We start from the raw sequence: 17,087 nt of genomic DNA, 5'->3' as shown, positions 1-17,087 counted from the left end.
TACTAGGTTATGTACTACCATTGGTAGTTCTGCAATTTCATATTTGAATTCCTTCAGAAGTCTTGGGTGAATATTTCATCTGGTCCTACTGATTTACTGTTTAATTTATCAATTTTTTCCAAAATCTCCGTTTAAATTGACACCTCAATCTGGGACAGTTCCTCAGATTTGCTGCCCAAAAAGGGTAACTCTGATGGGGTATCTGCCCCACAGCCTCAGCAATGAAGACAGATGCAAAGAATTAGTTTAGTTTCTTTTCAATAGCCTTGTCTTAGTTGACTGCTCCTTCAACATCTTGGTCAACTAGTGTCTCCAATCCCTGTTTGGCAGGCTCTCATTTTCTGATGTGCTTTTTAAAAAAAAAAAAAAAAAAATCTTACTGTTAGTTTTTGCGTCTTTAGTTAGTTGCCATTCACATTTTTTCGTGGCCTGCCTCATTAGACTTTTACACTTCAAGAGATCATGCACCTTCTTATTTCCTTATTAGGAGCTGATTTCCAAATTTTAAAGATGCTTTTTTGCCTCCAACAGCTTCTATTACTCCGCTGGTTAGCAATGGTGGCATTCTTTTAGTCTTCTTCTTGTCTTTTTCTGATTTGTGGCATGCATTTAGCGTCTATTATGGTGTTTTTTAATAGTTCCCATGCTGCTTGTAGGCATTTAATCCTTGTGACAGTTCTTTTTAATTTCCATCTAACAAGCCTCCTAATTCTTGTGTAGTTCCCCCTTTTAAAAAGTTAAATATTACTGCGGTGCAATTTTTTTGTATTATTCCCCCACAAGGATGTGACACACAATGTCTTTTCATACTGTACGAAAAAGAGAATTTAACATGCACAGCTTAATGAAATATTGAAGGGGAACATAATGATCCATATGGCAAATAATTGTTTAACAAAAAAAAAAAAAAAAAAAAAAAAAAAAAAAAGAGCTGAGAAAGAATTATTTTCAGTAGCCTTAAACGATAAATGTATAATTGTAATGCCCCCTCATCCCTTTCCCTGATGATGTGGATCTGACCAGGTTACCAATATTGGGACTAAAATGGAATTTTTTCCTTTGGGCTGGGTTTTGTCTTCCTCGCACTATCATACAAGTCCTTTTATAGGTTTAAAGGAGTAAGGAAAGGAATAGTTAATGTTAAGAAATAATACAGGAAAGTCTAATTTATAGCAATTAGCAGCCAGTGTGGATGTGGATAAAAAGCTGAAAGGGGCAACTCCCAGATGAAAATATGCATAAGAATACCAGAAAATGGCTGATGGACCTGTTAGCATACAGAGAAAAGGGGAGATCTCAAACTCCTGCAGACTGTGGTAGTAAAAGGATTCTAAAGTGGGCCAAAGTCCAAGAGGTTAGGTTGGAAATTGCTAACTCTAATTTGTTGGTTTCACTGTGTGAAGCTGTTTAGTCCAGCACTGGGCCCAATAGAATGCCTGGTATTTAAGGGAAGTAGGATGAGGGAAGAGCCCCTCTCCACCTGTTGTTAATAAAGTTGTGGCCTGATGCTTTATAAGCCAGCTCGGTGTTTCACTCTGCTGTATGTCTTGATCAATTGTGGAAAGAACTTTATAACACTAATGTCATTTAAACCATGCAGTAACTTGCCAAAAGAAGTTGTGCAATTGCTATCAATGCATGGACAGAAATTCTCTATTCCAGAATTTAATAAACTTTTTTATAGTGTTGATTACAACTTAATAGTGAGAGTTTCATGAACACCTCCATTTCCACCTGCAATCATGAGCACATAAGCTTTGATGCACTTATTGCAAATGCATACATAGAAAAGTCTTAATGTATTGTTAACTGTCTTTTAATGTGATTTGACAGATGGAAACAAGAAGGATTATGCGATCATCATTTGACAAGCCAGCTCTCCACAGTTCCAGAACTGCTCTAACTGGTCCAGGACCAATATTTAGAAATGTTTACTAATACTGAAAGCATGCTTACTGGTCTAAAATGTTTCTACATCTGAAAGCATGACTGAAACAGTACATTAAAATATTTTTCCAGTATTTTCTTAGGTTTCTGATTCTGAGGAATGCCAGCAACACGTCTCAGTAGTTCCAGAAACTTAAAAATTATTTAGTATTTGTACCTTTCCTGAGGATACTCTCCAGAAAAGTCTGAGTAATTGTCTGTGCCCTATTCTGGTGCTGTCACACACATTTTATTTTCCAGGGCAGAAGAAGAACTACAACAGCCCAATCAAATAAAGCACTAAAATCAGACCTTATTTCTCCAATGTTATCTTCACTTAAATAAAAGTTGCCCTGAGCAAGATGATAGGCAATAGGTTAACAAAATTAAGACTTATGGCACTATTGAAAGTCTTGAAAAAATACAGAAAAATATTTTAATAACTTGGATGACTTTCCTATTTTAAAATATCAAAATAATACTAGCTTGCTTCCCCCCCCATTCCAGTTCTGACAAGATTTTAGCAGCCAGTCTCGCACACCACAAGAGCTGAGATTTAAATGTTTCATATGGCATCAGTTTCACCCTGTTACAGTATTTGCAATAGAGCCAACTAGAACCAAGTTAAAATATAAGTGGGGAGAAAGCAAGATGATAGCCTAAAACATATGACTAGTGTCTAGTACCTCAGAAACCAAAGAGCCAAAACCTTCCCAGGTGGGCAGTCACCACCACTAGACTTTTTTGTGAATACTCTGGGTGCCATGAAGAGTCCAAATGGCAGAATATTGTATTGGTAGTAAGTCAGTCCCGCTGTGAATCTAAAGTACTTCCTGAGAACCAAGTGGATATCTATATCTACATTTTCCAAGTAGAGAGCCACTAACTAGTCTTGAGTCTGAAGAGATGAAATGATGGATGCATGTGTTACCATCCTGAATCTGGGGCAGTGTATGTATTTGTTCAGTCTGCAGTCAAATCTGCTACCAGGCTGACAGGGAAGAATGAATAACAGAGAAGGCAGATGAGAGGCCTCTTCAAGAATCACGATCATTTTCATAGTGGTACTCCTGCTGTCTGCCCTGGGAGCATGAATGATCTGGTACTTATAGAGCTTCCTCTAGGGAGTTGGGGGTGTACATCCCCACATAGGGTTGCCAACAGTCCCATATTTCAAGGGACATCCCCAATTAAAAACACAAAATTGCCTGCCCCGTTCTAAGTCAGTATGGGGTACCTTTCATCACATATTTCAGCCAGGCACATGGGGTCTCAACACCACGCAAATTCCACCTGACCACCCCTCCATCATGCCAGAGGCTCCCACTTAGTTCCCAGCACCTGCACGGAACCTTAACAGGAGCCACAGTGGCAGCAACCAGAGCTGCAGAAATAACCTCTTGGAAGAATGGAAGAGAAGAAGGGACTTGTCCCCAAAGGTTCCTGTGAAGACTAGGGACATCTGAGGTCTGTCCCATATTTTTTAAATATAAAGTTGGCAAGTCTAGTCCCCAGTGATCTCAAGATGGCCCCAGTGTCCTTTAAAGAATGGTGTGATTTGTCAATTCTCTTGTTGAAGAGCTCCAGACCTCAAACAGATGATCCTATTTGGTATCCTGACTTCTCTGTATTTTGAGGCCAGCAGCCAAGAGGCCCATCTCATGCTCATCTACCTTGTGACTGTCGGAGGCACCCATGTCAGCTTGTGAGGTCATCATGGCCACCATCTGGTCTTCTCTGATGATCTCCTTTAATAATTCCTCCCCAACATCCTGTAGCACGTTTGTCAGAAAGAGTCACACTTCCCCACATCTGGTTATTATATCTGGCTAACAGTACCTCATAGTTGCAACGAGGTATATGAGTAGGCTTTGCATCCAAGCAGGTGCCAACATGCACCCAAAAAGCTTTTTCTGAGTCTTTGTCCTTGGATGTGCCTTTTGTCAATTTTGTTTTTTCCTGCACTGCTGCAACTACAAATTAATCCTGGATTTCCGTGGAAGGAAAAGCGCTCAGAGGTTTTTGGAGGCCCCTGATAATGTTTTTCAACCAGTCTGGATGTGGGATGGATGGTAGCTGGGTTTTGCCAGAGCTTCCTACCTGATTCCAGTATGCGTTCATTTACAGAAAGCACAAGCCTGGATGGAGCCAATGTGCTCAAGAAATTAGAGTGTGTGATTTCTCTTGGATTTCAATATCCATTTCAATATCCAGGGTCTTCACTATGTAAACTGGAAGATTCTGGAGTAGTTTAAAATCATGGGTCAGCAAGACTAGAGCAGGTGTGACCACCTAGTCAGGAAACAGTGAAGACACTTTGGGTGGAGGCCAAGGTGCCATTGTTTCTCCAGCGTCCTTACTTCTTGGAGATCCATGTGTGGCTCTGTTGTCAGTGGTCCAAGTCACGATACCACTGGACAGCTCAATCTCTCCATCTTCCTGTACCTATAGGAAGGGGATCTGCTGTAGGATACCAGAAATGATGGTCCCCAGTATGGCCAGGTATATGGGTATTAGCCCAGGAGCGACTGGTCGGCCCAGTCCCACTCCTGGTGTCTTTGTGGCTGCGCCCTGCAACAGGGATCCCACGGGTCATCTGCACGGCCACTAGCATATGGTAAGAGGGAAGCATCCCTGCTTGACACTGGGGAGAAGGCATAATTCAACAATGGTGATGAGAAAAAGTAGTCCTCGAATGGTGGAGGATTGGTTCCAGGGCCCAGTGCCACTTCAGTACTAGCAATAACCCCAGAGGGGATCCCGGCAGTTCCACCAGGATGCATCTCAGTCCCACAATCGGGGCAGTGGTTGATGCCTTCACTGGTGCCAGCTTAGTCAGTGTAACTCTCCTTGGTAAAAGACTTAGGCACATTACCCTTTGAGGAGTGATGTCTCCTCTCCTTTCTATGGGGCGATGCCTCCCTATACTTGGGGCCATGTTTGGTTTCAGTTTGGCCCTTCCTGTCAGCCCCATCCCTATGTTGGGGTCCTGGCTCCAATGACAAATGTCATCAATGCCAGAGAAGCTGGTTCAGAGGCCAGTGCCAAGTCAGTTGGTATACATGCTGATTTGGTACCCAGCTTCTGGTACCCAGAGGTAGCTCTGATTGGTGCAGATGATCCCAGTGCCAGCACACTTAACATCCACATGATGGTGGAGTTTTCTTCATTTCCTTTCTTTCATTACCAAATCCTGGATTGTGGTTCTTGCTGGGAGTGTGTGCTCGGGTGGGGAGAGAAGGGTGCCCCAGATTAAAAAAAAGCCATCAATTCCATCTTCAAACTGGGGAATAAATCCATCACAGATCAGGCAGGGCTGAAACCCAAAGGTCGCAGTGTTTGGTGTGAAGCATCTAGCCCCACTGTACATGGGGATATCTGATTTGAAACAACCAAATTAATCAATGACAAAGTGTAAAAAAAAAATACTTCACCTAGTTGTTTTTAAAATGAGATTAAAGACAGTGGATCATACACTTGCCAGGTTCCATCTTGCTGTAATGAGTGGTAAGAGGGAACTGAGGGAGGGCCATGGCTGCCCCACCCGTTATGTCACATGGGTATACAAGGAGGCAGAGAGCACGTGCATGGCCCCAAATGAACACTGCAATTAAAAAAAAAAATCTGATCTTGTACATAGGAAGTGCACGCACACCTCCAGTGGGAGTTCTAAATTTATGACATGTAAACTTCAGCAAAAATTGAAGGGATAGAAATATAAGCCTAATCTAATATGGAAAGCCTTTGAACGAAAATACCACAGATTTTTGTAGCATCCTGTTTCATTAATACTTTGATGCAACACACTGAATGTATAATACCCTGAGTATAATTTATCATTTGCTCTAGCAAATCTGTCACCTTATGTAAAATTCTATCCTGTAATTGCAACTTAAAATCATCAGAACAACTTCAGCCATGAAGAAAAACCACAGTGATTTGGACAGAAGATCTTTGCTTTTTCCTAACCATGTGGTTCCCTTATGAAATAACTAAAGCATTTATGGCTAATACTCAACACCGTTTGCAATGTTTTGCTCACCGAGGGGGAGGGGGAGGGAGAGGGAGAGGCAGGGAGATGGAAGCTCCCTGCGAATGGGGGGCAGAGAAATAGGAAGGGCAATAAAGGGCGGTTCTGACACTCAGCGAGGGGTGAGACGGCGCAGACAGCTTCAGACTGAGATGGAAGCTCTTGATGTTCCCCCCTGCTCCTGGTCCCATTGCTCCCCTGACAAATCCCAAGCACCACTGCAGCCACTCTTCCCTCCCCCTACCAAGCATGCACAAGTTTTCATGGCAGCAGCACCCCCTCAATATTTCCACTGCAGGGGCCCTAGCCAACTTTGTCCCCCCAGCTGCCACATTTTAAAATATTTTAAAATTATCCATTTTTTGTTCTAATTTTGAAAACAGTATGAAAATAATCCATTCAGACTGTGAGGTGGAGGTATACCCAAGGTAAAAAAACACTGAGCTTTACGATAGATATTATGCATGAAAGAGAAGAACTTTTAAGAATTGGTTAAACAAAGTAGCCTTTTAGTAAAGGCACATACAATTATTAAAAGGGATTTTCTTCCATAATTTATCTACTTGTGTACTACATAATGTATATTTAACTGTTTGGACTTCCTGGCTCCGAGCCCTTCAAAATGCCAAAGTCATGCATCAAACATCTCTGTCCCTGGCTCTGAACATCAAATGTAAGCAAATTTTACATTTAAAAGCAGGCACTAATAAAAGAGAATAAATTGTACTGGGATTGGACAGTAAATTGGACTGTGAAGGCAGTCATCTGCAGAAACTTTTTATGTCTATTCCACCACAGTCACCAACCAGTGGTTGGCCATATGAAAGAAAATTTTCTGTGGGGCTCACATTATAAAGTCATCTCTCATAAAATGTCCAGCTTGGCTTCTAAAGCCACATCAAAACCTACTCTCAACTAGTGATGGATGAACTTCAATGGGTTCAGTTAATCATCCACTGTTATCCAAACATTTTGGACTTTCACTCATTTCATCCTTTGGGTAACCCCCATTCCTCCACAGCACACACTAAATACCATTCCCCCCCCCCCTCCGCAATATGATGCGGGTTCCATGCTTGACATAAAATGAACCTCTACCCAGTCCTCCATTTGTCCCTCACACTCCTTTAGGTATTTGTTGCAGGGATACAACTGTCTCTGTGCTGGACGCCAGGAATGTGTGCTTTTAACTATCACAATGTCTGGCAAATCTTGGTGTGATCTAACCTAGATTGAACTATGCAAGACACAAATTAAGAGATTTTAAAGCTGAGGCAGCTAGGTCCTTCAACAGACATTAAAAAGTATTAGACAGCAACATATTGGAGAGCTCGGGGAGGGGGGGAGACGACACGACTGACTTTTGAGTCTGTTGGAGGCCTTTAGAGTTAGGGAGAAAAAACAGCTAGAGGCTTGTGGACAGTGAAGGAGCCAGCAGAGGACGACTGAATTATAACTGGAGGGGAAAAGTGAGTGAATCAATTCTTCTTAGTTCATACTATTTTTTAAGTAGCACTGACCAAAGAAATCCTTAACTAAACCTTTAGTCAACCTTATAAAATACTATTTGAGCTAGGATCAGATAAAAGGCTGAAGTTCAAACTAGTTATCTTACTTAGAGGGACTTGTTTGCTTATTCCTAGCCTAAACGCTGCCTTTATAAACATCTCACAAGGAAATACATTTATTAACAACTGCGTACGGCATTAAGGAAACTTTTTAATTTTCTAAGAGTTAGCTTAAGGTAGGTAAATTTGTCACCGGCTGATACACAGCACTGCAAGCTAACAACAATGGATCGCCCTTACACCTTGCAGAAGGCACTGTCTTCTCTAGAGCGAACAGGAACTTTAGAAACTGGAGTGCACCCATGTAACCAGGATCCAAACATACTCTAAAATGTTCCAATTAAGGAGGTGTTTTTCATTAATCTAACACATGACTTTGACATTCATAGAGCCTTAGAAGAAGGAACTAGGGGTGGCCTATTTCTGCTCTCATTGCTACACTAATGCTTTCAATATTCTGCAGATGGATACAAAGATTAGCCTTCTCTTTTAAGTAAAGATAGAACCTAGTTTTCAAAAGTGCAAGTTCATTAAAATGAAACTGCTACTTATAATGGAAGAAACTTTCTTTGGAGAGGGTTATTTTCCTTTAAGATACAATTTCTTCCAGCAATCTAACATAGCAACTTCATGAGTAGTTTAAACTTTCACAAAACAAAAAATAGAGTTATGGGTGCAAGCTCTTGGATTATGTGTAAATACTGAATAGTGGAAAAATACATATTAGCAAGAGAATAAAAGTAAACTCACCACTGGCATAGGAGCGGCTGTCATCCTCACACATTTTGTGCAGCTGCTGGTATTCTTCTTGTGCTAGCTCAAAGCGCAGCTGTTTAATTTGGTAGATCTCTTTCTTGGCATTAAGTGCCTCCTGGGCAACAATTAAATATTCCTTTAGCATGCGTTCCTGCTCTCTTCTCCATTGCTCTCTTGGGTCCTCAATTTGTGTGAGCTCTAAGGAGAAAATACCTAAGTCCTGTTATTCCACTAATCACAAGTTCTTTCTCAATGTCAATTCTCAATACCTATATTGATAGTTCACAAGCCAGGAAATGTGCTCAAAGAAACCAGGTGAAGTCTGTCTCTAAACCATCTAGTATATCCAATTCAATACAAAGTTCAAGATTACTCCAGAAAAAGACAGAAAAAAGGAGAGGCACCCTAAGTACACTGTCACTTGTATTTGAGTCTTTTATTTTTAGAGATGAGTTAAAAAGAAGAGTAATTTTTCAGCCCTGAATAACCTTAGTAATGTTTTAAGATGACAGATCAGATCATTCTGATGGCCTAAGCGTAATACAACCCACAGCCAAGTAAGAACCAAACCAATACCCCAATATTTGATTTTCAACTCAGTGGGTAGTTGGAGCAGTTCAGAGATCTCACATTCAGACAGTGAAAAATGAAGTTAGCGACCAAAGAAGATGAATGTTTTGGGTCCAGATTCAGGAAAGCACTTTAACACATGCTTAATTTTAACTTTCTTTGGACCTAACAGCCATAAGAGCCCTGACACTCTCATCACTACCCTTTTAACTTTTGAGAATAGTTAATGTTTATAGTCACAGCCTGAAAGTAAAGCTTGTTTCTACTAACAAGAAACTGTTTTAAATACATGTTGATAGCATAAAAAAAGCTTTCAATATATTATGTTCATGCAAACAATTCAGTGGCCCACAAATGCAAAAAAAAAAAAAAAAAAAAAAAAAAAAACAGCAAAAAAAATGCAAAAAAAAAATAGAGCAAAAAAAAAAATCCCCATGAAAAAAAAAAAGGTTTTTATGGGTGGCCCAAGTGCAGGGTGTGCCTGTGCAGAGTCCACGGGATAGCAAATGCCAGTCTCATATGGCTGTGCCTACAAAAATCAAATGCATCATTCACCATTAGTGCAGCTCCACTGTTGGCAGTTATTGGGTAACCTGTAATACAGGCAGGGGGCAGGCATCTTACCACCGTACTTCAGAAAGGAGTTAGTCAGTATGGTGATAAAATTGCTTTCATTTTATCTACATTGCTGGTTTCACCACTGCCACCACATAAATGAATCTTTATGGTTTAAGTTATCTCATTATTTTAATGGGCACAGGTGCAATAAACAGTTGTCAAAAAATCACAAAGTCATCTAGTCTTTTTTTTTAAAAACTACACAGCCACTGTAAACCCAGCAGCAGGGGACACCACAGGTTAACCATACCATAGAAAGTATTTCTGTTATAGGTTCCAAATTTATTAATGAAGTGATTATTGAAACGTCATACCACAGGCCATCTTGAGGAATGTAGAGTAAGCCAGAAGACAGATACTCAATACAAGCAAAGAAGATATTTTCAGTTAATTTTTTCCCCTAAAAACTCTGCTTTTCCTGTTACTATGATAGGAAAGGAGAAAGCCAACTTTTTTGTTAGTACTAATGATAGGGCTTAAAGCTATTTAAATATTTCTGTTTGTTATGAAATCAGAAATTATAGTGTTTGAGCCCAAGTAATTAATAACTGTAGTTTTTCCTTCCAACTAATTATAAAAATCACCACAAACATATAAGCAGCTCTATTGTTTGAGAACCATTCGAAAAGTAGACACCTAAACAAATGAGATTTTCAGGAATAAAAAAAGTGAAAATATTTATGGTGATGCAGAATTATGACACCCCAATAAATGGCTCTTCACAATATTCCAATTCTAATCCCAGGTTACAGCAAAGGTTAAGATGTATCATACATAAGCCTCTGAAAAGATTAGGCTGTACATTTTGAGACACTCCATAACCTGCCAAGTGATCCAAAAACCTTCCTCAACATCTTGTATCCCACTTGGAAAGAGAGACGCTTCCTGTTTAGTACAATACTGACATTCTTCTGTGGAACACTGCACTTTACATGTATGGAGCACAGACAAGTTACCATAGAGAAACTGAAACTGAAGGTGTTTTAAATTTGGATAGCCACTAATTTAGTTTCTTTATAGCTGACTGAAATTCCTATAGTCATGGCAGGCCAAGAACATGGAATATGTTATTCCCAACTGGGGAATGCACGACTGGTTAAAGGAAACTTCAAAGGCTCTCAAGACTCTGAGGAGGAGGGAAAAGGAATTCTGTGGTTGGCAGCCACTGAAGCTTCTTAAGAAATGGCTGGACAGGATCCAACACCAGCTTAGTGAGGGTGTCAATGAAGGCCAGAATTAACAGGACAAGATGGAGATCAGGGTTGGCTCAGAAAAGTAGTTCTGTGATTTACAGAGGATTCCTTTACCTCTTGGGTTTTCTAATGTAAATGGAAACTCATTGGCCAGAATCATTTTCATCACAGCCCAGCTTGTGTTCCTCTTTCCTGAATAAAGTTACCCAGGCAGGAGGCCTAGAAGAACTATATATCCTGCGATTTTATTTCAAAGGTTGGAAAAAAAGAAAGGATTTGGGTGTACACATAGTGTGGGAGGTTCCTGCAATGCAGACTTTAAAAAGCACTGATTTGAAACCTCTCTTACAAGGAATGTTGGAAGAAAATGCAACTATTACATACATTTCTGCCACTGTGTCTACTGATAGACTAAGCTCCAGTTGCTGGACAGGGCATATAACCAGGCCAACAGTAAAGAAAGATGGGAAAAAGTCCAGTCAATGAGCAACCTTGTTCTCCCACTGCATACTGTCACCCAACAGCTATTGTGGCAAATATTCTGAGTAAGTTTGAGAACTCCCAGAGTAAGAGGTTCTTTCCACCAGAACCTCTCCTTGATTCTTATATCATCACTGCATTCACCTGTTATTACCTGTGTCCATAACGGTTAGTGAATAACCCCCATAAATTCTATCCCTGACCTAGCATCAAGCTTAAAAAACAAAAACAAAAACAAAAAAATGAACAAATCTTTGTTCCATAGCCTGGAGAATCTAGTTCCTAACAGAGGAATCCTATTAATTGGACGCTTTATTACCTCTTTTAGCCACAGCATGCCAATGGAAGTTTGTGCTTAGTTCTTTATCTACCATACCTATATGTCCTTTACAAAATAAAGAAACCTGACTTTGTGCCAATATTCAGAATTATTTACTCTATGCTTATATGTATAATGTGTGTGTCTGGGGTGTTTATGTATATATTACACTATTACAGTCTGAGGTAAAGCTCTATGTTCTACAAAAGTTCCCCTGACAGCTCAAATGAAAATCATTCAATGAGCAATATTCTTAACAGCATTTCTTTAAGAATTACACAAGCACCTGCACTATGATTTTTCAAGGGATCTTGAAATATTCGCTAGATTATTGATCCTTCTGGTGACTTCAAGGTTTTTGTTTGTTTTAGATAGAAGCAGCATTGCCTGCATGTGTGGGTCTTTCACACAACAAAATCAGATGAAAAATATTTTTGTGAAAACCACAAAAATAGGCAAAGCGGTTTGGAAGACAGTATAATATCTGAAACTATTATTTTAGATGAATTTAATTTCAAATAGATGGTGCTGAAATGGTTTTTGCAGATAGGAGGAATGGCAGCAGTGGTAAATAGCACTTTCTTCTTTTCTTACCATCTAGCTGCCAATCCACACAATACTGAAAGCATTCACTCAGTGGTGATAAACAGCTTAATGATGGCAGTGCCCGACTGTAATAGTGGCAATAATACAAAGTTATAAAGATAAGATGTATGCTTTTAAAAGTATACTTGGCAAATGTGTCAGATAGTGGTGATATGAAGCTCTGCAACAGCCAAACAGCAAATATAATTAATATATATCCATCCAGTCGTCGTTCTAACCCCACTGATTTGCTATGTGGAAGCATAAAATATGCAATGCTTAGGAGAGGATGAGATTGCTGATTTACATAAGAAGATATGATAAATATATCAATCAATAATCTTAATATTATGCTAAGTGGCTGCTAAAATGAAAAAAACTACACACTTCCACTCAGACTGTTTTGGGTTCTTTTGAAAGGGAGCAAACTATGGACCACTGGAAAGGTGTGCAACACATACAAAATATAGTCTGAAAATGCTGACACTTCAGCAGTGTTAGCATTTGTATCACTCTTTGCCATGCTCCCTCAATACCTTTCTGTCAAAACGTAAACTTGAAGCACTGATTAGGAATACATCTACCTTGGAAATTCTTCCTGAATATAAATATTTGTAAAAATGAAATTATAAACTTGACTTATTCCAACAAGTGCAGTTTAGATAACCTTTTATATTACCTCACGGTAGTAATAGTGATTTTACATAGAAGCATTTTTCATCCATAGATATTAAAGCACTTTACAAAAGGAGGGTATTATCACCATTTGACAGATGAGGAAACAAACACTGCAAGAAATAACTTGCCCAGGATTTCTCACAGTGGCTTTCAGTTGAATAAATGTCATCTTAATCATACTTTGTGTAACTGTAGATATCAGCTTGTGAGTTTTCACAAAAATAATCCCACTTCTACTCACGATTTATATGGTCCATGTAATAAATTCCAATCTGTTGATCGTAAACAGTTTCCCATCCTAAAGGAAGTTCATCGCCAACACAGTCAGCAAATGTTAATGGCTTTGTAATCCTGTAAAATATAAATAATGAAAATATACTCAAAAGATGCACAGTTCATATGCAATTTATGCTATTTAGTATGTGCTTTGACTATATCAAACCTCTGATTTAAATAGCTAAGAAACCTGGATATGCAATAGTAATAAATACATTACAATTGAAATGTACAAAGAAAATGAAAATTTAATTTAGAAAGTATGCTGAGAGAGGCTCCCAAAACAGGTGAGACAGCTTCTCCCTTCAGGTTCTGAGTTTAACTATTTAATTATGATGGCATGCAGTCCTGCCAGTTTTTTCCCATATTGCAGTAACAATGTGAGAACAGAGGTGGAATTCATTGCTGTTCACATTTATTGGAAACTTTATAGCATCCAAGTTCTTAGAATGTGATAGCAGTGCAATTTGCTGTCCATAGCAGCCTAAACGTTAAAAAAGAAAGAAAAGAAAATTCTCTTTTTCAGTTGTCGATGCACAACTGTTCATGAAATTCTATTATGTTGGTCCAGCATAAATTACCCTCCTGCCCTCAGAAAAGGTAAAGAGGCAATCTTTGTGAAGCATTTTTATATTCCTAGAATGAAGGATATACACAAGTATCAGCAGCAACCTTACTAACAATGTTTTGAATATCATACTATTTCTGCAGCAACTGCTTGACAAACTAATAGTAAAAAAATACACAGAAAAGATAACATTTAACAGAGTATTGTGAATAATCATTTTTCCTAGTATTCCCTGCATCATGGATTCAACATTTGTATTGTTCTGGAAGATCAAAACGACCAAGAAATTAAGAAAACCAATACAAAGGCAAAAGTAATGCATGCAAAATCAAGGGTGTAGTTTTTTATCCAGTTCACTTCCCATAACATCATTCCAGTAGTTGCTCAAACCCTTACCAATGTATTCCCTAATAGTTACTAAATGGCTCAAATAAAAAATAGAGTTAGCTATGTAATCAAGTTATTCACAAAAGAAAAGTTAATTTTATAAAGATAAACATTAACTAAATATACGCAATAAAAACCATTAGTTAAATATAAACAAATCTAACCTAATATACTATAAGTGATGCATATCACCACATATTTCATAAAAAAAAATCAGCTTCCATATTTGTACACAAATGTGCAATATCTGATTACAGTCTCCTATAAAAGATCAGAATTTGGACAGCAATTATAAATGAATACGTTTTATGGCCTGCAAGGATCCTAATGATCATTAGTCTGATTGCCCATATAACACAATTCACTGAACTTCCTCCAGTAGTTCCTGCAAAAATTCCTTAACTTGTGTATGAACTAGAGCATATATTTTAAAAAAGAAGACAATCTCAGTTTAAAGACTTCTGTTGACATAGGATTTACCACATCCACTGGTGAGCTGTTCCAATGTCGCACCAGCCCCAAGGATAACAATATGCACTTTATTTATCATTTCAATTTAATTAGCTTCAACTTTGAAAAGTGCAATACTGAACCTTGTTGAGACTTTGTACGCTAGAGTTAAAAGCCCCAAAGTGTCAGATATATTCTTCCCTGTGTTGATACGGACTCTTGTCAACTTGTCTCTAAACCTTCTCTTCATGAAACTCAATCTATTTAGCTTATTAACTCTCTTGCTGGAAGGTGTATTCTCCAGACCTTAAACCAGTCTTGGCTCTTTTTTGTACCCTCTTCAATTTTTCAGAATCTTTTTTGAAGCACTGACACAAATTGGCCAGAGTATTCCTGCAGTGCTCTCACCAATGCCATATATAAAAGTAACATCAATTCCTTACTGCTACTCAATGTTCCTTTGAACATCCAATGGGTTTTTTTTCCATTTTTAGCCATAGCATCATACTGACAGCTCATGTTTGTTTATCTACCATGACCTCCTATGCCCTTTTCAGATTAAAAAAACTAGACTTATTGCTAACTGCCCCCATGGCAGCATTACTTTATCTTTATCTTTTTTACATAAAAACAATGAAATCTTTCATAATTTCCAGAAACTTTTGACCTGATGTCACAACTTTTCAAATACAAATGGGAAAATATATATTTTTTTAAATCGATATTAGTGTTCTGGGTCTCTCTCCTCAAACTCTCTCTCAACTTGAAATTTTTTTTTTTTTTTTCACACTTTTATAGCAATAGTCTGAATTATAAAATATTTATATACTAAAGTATTCCACTCATTTTCAAAATGCAAGGAATTAATACTTCTCCATCATGTTTACAAACATGATGACTAATTCGAGCAGTATTCAAAACAATATTTAGAAAATCACAGTTTGTTCTCTTAGTTCCCATATATGTGGTCATCTAGGTGTTTCCCAGAGACACTGATTATTTGTTCTACAGACCATGTAATGGACATACAAAAAACGCCAAAATTTTGTTTTAGTATCAAACAAGATTTTGATTTGAAGGGGGGGAGGGTCTGACCAATCCAATGAAGAAGCGACTGCATATTTAAATTTATTGAACACAAAATAAAACAGCAAGAAAAGAGAATTCAAAAACAGAATTAATTTTCTAATCTGGAAGGGATACACAGCAAACATCCACACGTAGACTGTTCTTAAATAACAAGCAACGTCACTAAAGACGCAAGAGGAATGCTCTCTTTTCTTGCTCAGGCTCGTTCATTGATGTCACATGCAGAAGACATGCAAAGCGTGCCACTCAAAACTACCTACGTACTTTTAAGGCTCTCATTGCCATAGCATCTGATTGTTAAATGTTTTATCTACACTAATACTTTTCTCACCTTTAGAACCAGTGTTGCTGCACTGTCAATGGTTGCCTTGATGGAAGTACTAGCAAAGAGAGCATAAAAAGCTTCTGTTGTTTCTATGCTAGCACTTCCACCACCACGGGTAGAGCAGTACTAGTACTACATTAACACTAGGACAGATCACAAAAATTCCAAACTTAGGCACATGTATGCAAACTGAATAATGATAGCTACCTACCTACCTCACATGACTATTTTAAGCATTTTTAAATGCATGTAGAGTGCTTTAAAACTGAATTGCTATTTAAGTGCAAGGCAATAATTCATATTCACTATCTTATACAATTGTGCTGTTTTGAATGTGCTTAGTACAAGAGTTGTTTGTATCGATCATATGGTTCACTATGTCCTTTTGTTTTTAAAGATAAAAATGTAGAATTCGGTTTGATAAATTTTTGCAGATTAGAGAATATTTTCACAAATCTGCTAAAATGAATGTTATGACAACATTACAGGATATTGTACACAACACTTATCCAACAGGAACCCAAAATATTTAAAATAAAAACAGGAAGTTTTATAAATTTTAGATCTTCAGAAATAAATTTTGACTAAGTGTTTAGAGTTTACAAATGCTACATGAGAGTTGAATTGTTCATAAACTGGTGACATCTAGTAAAATAAGAGATAAGGAGTTTTAGAGATGAGAGCTATAGTACTGTTACAGTAAAATTCTCTCTAGCATACATATATACAGGACACCTACATTAAAATTTTCCATCATTGACAACTTCTATGTACAATACTTCATGTAGAACTGTCCATTTGAACCAAAAGCTGCAGTCACTGAGAAGAAGCTTTATTACAGAACAGCATAGGTGTTCTTCCCATACTTTATCTAGTAGTTATATAGGCAAAATACTGCCAAGTTAGTTCTAACGTCTCTGGACTTCAGTTACAATATGAAAAATACAAGTAAAGTTATAGCAATTGATTTACCTCTCGTGGTTTTGTTCTAGAGACACCGTGTTTACAATTACTCTAGAACTGCCACATTATCAACAGGATTTTCTTTGCGGGTAGTGAGGCATACTTGTCCGACACATACACTCTCCTTATTCATAAGCAAAACCTACACATGCAGTCTTCTGCCTTTGCATGCCATAAGAACCTGAATCCAGCATCCTTAATCTTGATCTCACCTGTCTCGCTTAAACTTCTTGGATATGTACAATATTAACTTCCAGGGAACAGACAGAGTGAAAGTGAACAGTAAAGAAAGGGAATTAGGTAGAG

The 17,087-nt window shown here is 38.2% G+C and overlaps 1 protein-coding gene across 3 annotated transcripts in view; it reads right to left on the bottom strand.

Annotated features, from left to right (window-relative positions):
* The window catches only part of WWC3 (WWC family member 3), a 146,657-nt gene that overhangs the window by 87,989 nt on the left and 41,581 nt on the right, over window positions 1–17,087 (bottom strand). For 2 of the 3 annotated variants that reach the window (XM_067553011.1, XM_067553012.1), the window contains exons 2-3: window positions 12,965–13,074; window positions 8,275–8,478 (exon numbers count right to left, since the gene is read on the bottom strand). In XM_067553011.1, coding sequence (XP_067409112.1) covers window positions 8,275–8,478; window positions 12,965–13,074 — 314 coding nt within the window. Of the gene's footprint in view, window positions 1–8,274; window positions 8,479–12,964; window positions 13,075–17,087 lie in introns of those variants that run through there. The other variant, XM_067553014.1, reaches the window with a different exon arrangement.

Source organism: Emydura macquarii, unplaced genomic scaffold, assembly GCF_026122565.2.
Source record: "Emydura macquarii macquarii isolate MOO-44397 ecotype Brisbane River unplaced genomic scaffold, CSIRO-AGI_Emac_v2 contig_1424, whole genome shotgun sequence".
In the NCBI taxonomy this organism is placed as follows: Eukaryota; Metazoa; Chordata; order Testudines; family Chelidae; genus Emydura; species Emydura macquarii.
The sequence above is the reverse complement of the archived record's forward strand: the minus strand, read 5'-3'. Positions and strand labels throughout refer to the sequence as shown.